This window comes from Filicampus tigris, chromosome 11 (assembly GCF_054856515.1).
Source record: "Filicampus tigris isolate MCC_2025a chromosome 11, RoL_Ftig_1.0, whole genome shotgun sequence".
Classification (NCBI taxonomy): domain Eukaryota; kingdom Metazoa; phylum Chordata; class Actinopteri; order Syngnathiformes; family Syngnathidae; genus Filicampus; species Filicampus tigris.
Window position 1 is genome coordinate 21,845,553 of NC_141227.1, and position 8,060 is coordinate 21,853,612.

The 8,060-nt window shown below is 43.1% G+C and overlaps 1 protein-coding gene across 3 annotated transcripts in view; it reads left to right on the plus strand.

Moving 5' to 3' along the window:
- The window catches only part of mark1 (MAP/microtubule affinity-regulating kinase 1), a 43,863-nt gene extending 36,607 nt beyond the window's left edge, over positions 1 to 7,256 (plus strand). For 2 of the 3 annotated variants that reach the window (XM_086044357.1, XM_086044355.1), the window contains 8 exons: positions 28 to 181; positions 1,164 to 1,345; positions 1,725 to 1,816; positions 1,902 to 2,042; positions 2,952 to 3,200; positions 3,947 to 3,973; positions 4,549 to 4,593; positions 5,650 to 7,256. In XM_086044357.1, coding sequence (XP_085900483.1) covers positions 28 to 181; positions 1,164 to 1,345; positions 1,725 to 1,816; positions 1,902 to 2,042; positions 2,952 to 3,200; positions 3,947 to 3,973; positions 4,549 to 4,593; positions 5,650 to 5,995 — 1,236 coding nt within the window. In that variant the 3' untranslated portion in view covers positions 5,996 to 7,256. The remainder of the gene's footprint in view (positions 1 to 27; positions 182 to 1,163; positions 1,346 to 1,724; positions 1,817 to 1,901; positions 2,043 to 2,951; positions 3,201 to 3,946; positions 3,974 to 4,548; positions 4,594 to 5,649) is intronic. The other variant, XM_086044356.1, reaches the window with a different exon arrangement.
- Positions 7,257 to 8,060: the final 804 nt, after the last annotated feature.

Consider the following 8,060-nt stretch of genomic DNA (forward strand, 5'->3'; position numbering starts at 1 on the left):
GACCGTCTCACCGCTCTTTCATGCCAGTTTGAGGGGAGCGAGCCGCTGACCAACAGCGTCCTGGCCCAGCGGCAGCGGCCCACCAGCGACATCAACAACGGCTCCAGTATCTCTCCCGCCCATCCCAAAGTCACGCGCAGCATCTCGGCCAATCAGAAGCAGCGCCGCTACAGCGATCATGGTGGGGATGATGATGGTGATGGTGGTGGTGTAGACAAGCCAAGTTAAAGTAACCCCTTCCTATCCCAGCTCTGAGAGTGCTGCTGCTGAAAGCGACATAAGGGGGGGGGCGGGACGTTGCTGACACCTATTTCCCAGTTACAGTCAAATGTGCTTGTAGTGTGTGGAATTTTAACATCCTACGTTTTTCTTTCGAAGGATAGCAGTAACTTACCGTATAGCCAATTTCTTCTTCTCCGTAGGTGCTCACTGTTCTTTTGGGTCATCGTGATCAGATAGGAAAGGAAACGCCCTAAGTAAAAAGGACAAAAAAATTAGCTCAGCGCTATCCGGCATGTTGCGGTGCAGCAACTCTGCATTTGGACTTGAGTTTATAGTGTAATAAAAAAATTTAAAAAATTACGGGGCAACTTTGTTCGGTAGTTCACTGGAGAAAGTCAGGTGAAAGCAGCTCATGTCATGCGGGACCATTGCGTCTGGCGACATCTGCCGGCTAACTGCTTTCTCTCAGCTCAGCAGCAGCACCTCAAAGCTTTGCGAGTGACGGGCTTGGCTTGGCACACACATTGAAATGAGTGTGTCGATGCACCAATGTGTCAACAGGTGTCTACACTACAGCGGTACGTAAATTGTGCCTTTCAGTGGCTTTGCTTGACGTTAAAGGACACAATAGGTCTCATTCACTGGTATGTTTTTTTAAATTTTTTTTATTTTTTGTTCTTATGAAGTTGTGAAGAAAACTGTAGACACACAAAGAGGTCCAAAATTGCTTGCATTCACATCCCAAACGTCCATTTTTATAGAAATAATTGTATACATAAAATACAAAATAAAAAGTGAGGTATCAACACCAGGGGAGTGTGAGAGGGACCCATCCAGTGACCCCACTGACATTTCCAATCGGTGTCTGCTGCTGTTTTTGTTTAGTCATGTAAAATTATTGTCTTGGTCTGACTTTTTTTTTTTTAAATTTTTTTTTTTAGTGGGGCCCTCCGTGCCACCGGCGGTGTCATACACGCGACGGGGTCAGGCTTTGAGCGTGGAGAGCGACCACCGAGAGGAGTGGGACGGAGCCCGCCGACTGGAGCTCAGCACTTCCAAGGGAGACGTCCCCGCCTCGCCACTGGGAGTGCAGGAGAGGAAGAAAACCACAAGTGGGGTGGGGGTGAGGACTCTTCAGTAGGGCTACACCATGCTAACCTCAAATGTGTTCAATATGAATTCAATGTCTTTATATAAAGCAATACAATACGATACAATTTTAATTACATAGCGCATTTCGGCACCCAAGCACTACCTTTCTATTAGATACGACTTTTGGCAAATAGAAGCTCCTATCCTCACTTCAACATAGTTCCTTGACACTAAGACTCCACAAGATGGTGCCAAAGCACTACAAAAACAGAGAAATGTTCATTTTTCTGTTGATAGCCGAAGATAGGTTCTAAAAAAAAAAAAAAAAAAAAAGCTGCGAGTAGGTGTATAGTATTTAAGAGACTGGTAATTGTTATTTTTTTTGCCTTGTGTATATTCTCTCTCCACAGACCAACGGATCAATGACTCGCAGGAACACGTACGTGTGTGAGCGATCCTCCACTGAGCGCTACTCGGCCATTCCTAACGGCAAAGACAGCAGGTAACCACGTTGGCAGTTCAAACGCAGTGCGAGAGGAGCTGCTGCCACAGTGTCGTTTTGAAACCGGGCGCTCCTGTCCCATCAGCTTGACCGAGGTGTCGGGCAGCACCCCGTCGACCGCCGTGACCTCCACGCGGCCTCGTCACATCAAGTCCATGTCATCTTCGGGACACCCTTCAAAGAGCACACTGCCCCCCATCGATGACAACACAGAGTTGAAATCCAGGTGAGCGCTCACTTTTTACGGTAACAAAAAAAAAAAATGTACGAAAAATTGCACTCTTCGGTATTGTGCTTTATAAAAACGTGCAATGAGTGAAGCATACATAAATGAACGGAATGTGAAAAATGAAACCATTTGCGCATCATTCATTATGACATGACTCGTTCTGTGATATCTGTGTTGGCCACCAGGGGGCATTAAAATACATACAGACATAGTATATGTAGATATGATGATGAAACAAACAAGACTGTTGCATGTAAACTGCAATCATTTTAGTCGTTTTTCGCGAGTCACGTTGTATGCTGTTTGCCAATGTTCATAATGCTTGTCTTTAGATATAAGTGGCTAAAAGTTTCAAATTACTGTGACATTGATGCTAGCTTTATAGCTCTTCTATGGTGTTTGGTGCTGTGCGTTAGCATTAAGCTAACGTGGTGGTTTGCTTAAATGCACAGGTAATTATTTTTGTTTAATGTTAATGTTTAATGTTAAAGTAGACTTCAACTAGGAGTGGCAATAAACTTAAGCAACCACTTGGCTTCTTTTAGGCAAAAATTGTTCACTATTTGCCAAACTGCTGCTTGTTGTGAAGTTTGCGTTGAGCATCTTAACTTCAGGTACCAGTGTAGTCTTTGGATGTTGAAGAAATGGATGTGATGTCCACTTGGAAAAGAGCTCTCCCCAAATAAATACAACGATTTCTAGCTTCCCACTTGCACTATGAAAACGGTGACTCGGCAAGTTTTTCTGCTCTAGCTTGATTGCTCTGTCCTTTTGCCTCTTAACTCATGTGGCAGCTTATCCGAAGCTTGCTCATACCGTAAATGCCTCGTGGCACGAAGCAAAAAAAAAAAAAATGAACCGAGCTACAGCTGTATCATGTTTTTTTTTGTTTTTTTTTCCTTCCAGCTCCCCAAGAGGTCCTTCCACCTCTCCCTCCGCACACAGTATTAGCACCCCCGAGAAGAACCGCTTCCCGCGGGGCACCACCAGCCGCAGCACCTTCCACGGCGCCCAGCTGCGAGACCGCCGCAGCGCCACCTACAACGGGCCACCGGCCTCGCCCACGCTGTCCCACGACACGGGCGCACTGGCGCAGCAGCGACGGGGAACCTCCACCGGCATCATCAGCAAGATCACCTCCAAATTTGTCCGCAGGTCAGTGGGGTAGGGGGGGATGAGATTGACATGCAAATTCCACGGTAGTTTGTCCGGATAAATATGGACCCAAAATGATTTTTTGGGGGGGATTTTTTTGTAATGGGGGCACGTCTTGTTGCTATTTTAGACCAGGGGCGGAGCCAGATTGACAGACCGCCCACCCAGTGAGATTCATGAAAAAATATATACTTTAAAATTTTTAGTAAATTATTATGAAATAATTTTTGAATTTGTGTTTCGTTGTATTTTTTCTAAATTGTATTTAATATTAAGAATGACGTAATCTGAACTTCATATTATTCAGTTTGTCATTTTATTTGAACATACGATGTGTTGGGACAGGAGGATTGTGCTCAGTGAGAGAAATATTCAGGCCCACCCCGAGTTTTCCAGGCCCACCCAATAGCCACGTTCTGGCTCCGCCCCTGTTTTAGACTCTGAACTTTTAAACTCGACCTACATTTCATTCAACAGAACCAAAATGGTTTGAAAATAACCCAGCATCTCATAATTATGTAACGAAAAGTGGCAGGACATCACCAAAAAGATGGAAGGCTAATGGCCACGCAACTTCCTTAGCATCAGAAATCTTTCTGACCTCAAACTGGTGGTGAATTAAAAAAAAAAAAAAAAAAAAAAAAAACTTGATACAGGTATCACATTTCACACCCTCATTCCGAATTTTGGTTAACGCCGTACTTCACCGCCCTTTCTTTTCTTTTCTTCCCCTCCCCTTGGCATAGAGCTCTGTCTTTCAGGTCCACTCGGAGGTAGGACAACACTTTGTTTGTGTCCCTCTTGCCCGACCAGCAACAAATAAACCAAGAGTTGTAATAACTCCTTCAGCCCCTCTGTAGCACCTCCTTTGCCTACTGACACCTACCTGTTGTGATGCTTTTTACATCCTCCCTCTCTTTCTCTCTCTCTCTCTCTCTCTCTCTCTCTCTCTCTCTCTCTCTCTCCCTTGTGTCCACTTACCTTGAGAAGCAACCCTCACACCTCACCGGCTTCATTGTAACATGCTCCTCATGTTGTTGACGCTCCTGCTCCTGACTCGTTTACTCCCCCGCCCCCTCTGCGTCTTCATGCCGGGAGAAAAGACTCAGGCCCAACGGAGTCCTCGAAAGTGATGCATTTGACCAAGGCGGAAGAGTTAGCCGACCACTTTGCCTCATTGTGCGCTCACCCGGATGTGTGGGTTCTTTCCTGGCATGACGCCTGAAGCCCCTCGCTGTGTCACACTGATGATGATGATGATGTTGATGATGCCGGTGGTGGCGGTGGTGTGTGTTTCCATGAAACTGGCGGGAGTAACAGTGTATTGTTATCCCTGGTTTGATTTCAGGGTGCCCAGCGAGGGAGAGGCCAGTGCCAGGACAGAAACACCCAGGTGAGGTTCGGCATTCAAATCAAGCGCTACGACATTCTTAGCTTCATTCACGTAGAGACTCGATACTAAATGCGGCACTTGTCAGCTAAAGCTGAGTATTATTAGCAAGTATTAGCTATATACAGTCCCCTCCAGAAGTGTTGGAACGGCAAGGTCTGTTCTTTGTTTTTGGTCGATACTGAAGACATTTGACCAGATCTACACAAGGCAGCTTCAAAAAACTAATTGCCCACCTACGACTTGTGTGTGAGACCGCTAGCTGATTTAGCACAATAAATTTGCTAAAAAATGTAGATGTTTAGAGAGTCTGGGGACTGGTTGTAATTAACAATGAACAAAATGGGCAGGGGTCTATGAGTTCCTTCATGTTCATATTCATTTGCTCTTAATTTGAAAAGAAAAATGTACTGTGCCTGTCACCAATGTCCAACATGAAACGCCAATGCCACTTAGTGGCAGAAAAATTGCTTCATTACAAATGTTTTACACTACTTTCAACTGTATAATATACCTTTTTAACTTAAAAAAAAATGTGTATGTATATATATATATATATATATATATATATATATATATATATATATATATATATATATATATATATATATGTATGTATGTATTGTGTATTGTGTGTATATATATATACCGGTAATATAAAATTATATCAATGACCTAAAAGACCATTTTTGCATTAGGTCAACGTATTGGTCCAGTTTCTATGTTAACTAATAAGAGTATGAAAAACGTGAGCATTTTTAATTTATTGTACATTTAAAACGGATATAAAATGTGTGATTAATTTGCGATTAAGCGTAAGCTAACTCTGTAAATCATGCGATTAACTTTGCGTTGTTTTAAAAGTGTGTTTAAAAGACCTTGAAGAAACGAAACGCTATAAAAACACGCTAGGGTGTATTCAAATCGAGTCTTTCTGTTTTGCGGATTGCAATTATAGCGCGGGGCGGCCCGGAACATAACATCCGCAGTGTATAATATAACATCATGCCCAATGTTTCGAATTCATCAAACCGCGACTCTCTTCTGCTGTGGTCTTAGAAGCGCGTCGGGGGAGCCCAAGGAGGACGGCGGCCGGGACTCCAAGCCGCGCTCGCTGCGCTTCACCTGGAGCATGAAGACCACCTCGTCCATGGAGCCCTCGGAGATGATGCGGGAGATCCGCAAGGTCCTGGACGCCAACAGCTGCGACTACGAGCAGCGCGAGCGCTTCCTGCTCTTCTGCGTGCACGGCGACGCGCGCCAGGACAACCTGGTCCAGTGGGAGATGGAGGTGTGCAAACTTCCTCGCCTCTCCCTCAACGGCGTGCGCTTCAAGAGGATATCGGGCACATCCATCGCCTTTAAGAACATCGCCTGCAAAATTGCCAACGAGCTCAAACTGTGACGCCAAAACGACGACGACAACGGCAACGACCGCGGGCTCATCTCATCACTGGATTCATGCACTGAACGTCCTCGCCGCGCATTATCAGGGTGGCCCCGGCTGGTAGCGTGCAATACTGGCCACGAATGTACTGCACAGAGGAGATGGCCTCGTTGGAGCCTCTGTGACGACTTACAGCGACGTCTTTTTCGTTTCTTTGAAACTGTCCGTGACGACTTACAGCGACATCTTTTTCGTTTGTTTGAAACTGTCCGTCCACGCCTGTGTGTGTGTGTGTGTGTGTGCGTGTCTCTCTCTTTCAAAGGACACAAAACATGCAGTATGCAGCTGAACACCCTGCAATAATGTTTTTTTTTTTTTGTTTGTTTTGTTTGTTTGTTTTCTAAATGACTACTACCAGATCTTACGCTGAATAACTAGCCGCTTTTTCCACATGTGTTCTGCGCGTATGTAGAGCAGGCTGGAGCTCGTACTAAAAACGATGTAAAAAGAATTGTACTGTATGCATAACATCTGCAGGTACTGTATATTGATTTTTGAGTTGTGTACAGATTTTCTTTCATGGGATTTTTTTTGTTGTCTTTTTTGGTTCCTAACATAAGTGATGTCCCTTAGAGCATTATTATCCATTTTTGCTCTGTGATTTTTTTTTTTATTTTAATTTTTTTTAAGAAGCCACCATTTGAGCATAGTCTTTTTCATTTTATTTAAAGAGCACTAAATTATTTTGCTGAATACAAAAGGGAGAAGTTCCCTTGCCTTTTGTGTTCTGTTTTATTTGACTATGGAGGAAACCAAGAAGAAGAAAAAAAAAACAACACCAAGTTGCACCATGTAGTAGTAAAACTGAAAATGTGTACACTTTGTTTTCTCTGGGCAGTGGGGTTGGGCAAGGTTTGAGGCCCCTGCTGCACTTTGCACAAGTTTCCTCACTATGACAGTATGCACCTGTTGTTTCTTCCCCTCCCCCAACAAGATTTGCTGGTCCTCAGTTCCATTTAAAAGCAGGCATTTGAATTGTTTCGCCAAGAAGCATGAGAAGTTAAAAAGAAAAAGAGAACATTCGTCTCGACAACCTCGTTTGGTCCTGCATCTCCACCAATGTGATACTTGTGTATCTTCTTTTTTGGGGGGGGGGGGTTATTTTTTGTTAATTCAGCAAATTTTATTGTATTTATTCCATTACATTGTAATGTGCTGCTTTGTAGAAATGAGGTGTGCACTTTGTTGGAGAAAATAAAAAGGATTTTATTTGTTTGTATTCCTGTCATTTCATTGCTGACAGACCAAGGACATGCACCAAATTAGTTTTAAACACCGGTGTGCCTAAACATCAGAAGCACGAATTTACATTTACAACCTACATTGTAAAATTGGTGCTATGAAATTATTCCCAACGGTCTAATCTCTTAATTTCGTAGCATTTCTCTTGGCTGTGTAAAAGTACAGTACATACGTGGATGATTTTAGAATTATTTTTTTGTCCAATCAGATTTCATCTTCTGTGTTGCCATGTCAATCTAATCTGCACAGGGCCTTCAGAATCAGTAGTGCTGGCTCATGAAATTTAAACTATACCGTATTAGCAATTTGACCGATTCTTTAGCTAATCGGATTTCAAATTCATCCTCAGGGGGCCAGGTAGTTGGCGCTCAATGATGTTACATTTTTCCATCCTCTGATTGGTTGGTTACTAACCTAAAGTGTAGGATTTGCACACGTCCCAAAAATAATTTGATGCCTTTGGTTAATTTTACTTAAATGTTTGTTTTTTGTCATTGTTATTGGATAAACCTTAAAATGAAATGGGAGATACAAAGATACCTTGTTAATAGAGTTCAACATGTAAATTAGACATCTACTGATTCATAAAGAATGGCACGCATATAAAAAGATGAATTTAGTATTTATGTTATTCATTTCTTTTATTTAAACGCCTGTATTTTCAAAAATAAAATACAATAAATCGACCTGTTTTTGTTGTGGAATTTGTTTGTAGTACCGGGATTGCCCTGTGATGGGCAGCATAGTGCCACGCTGCATTCACATTGCTGAAAATTGACAA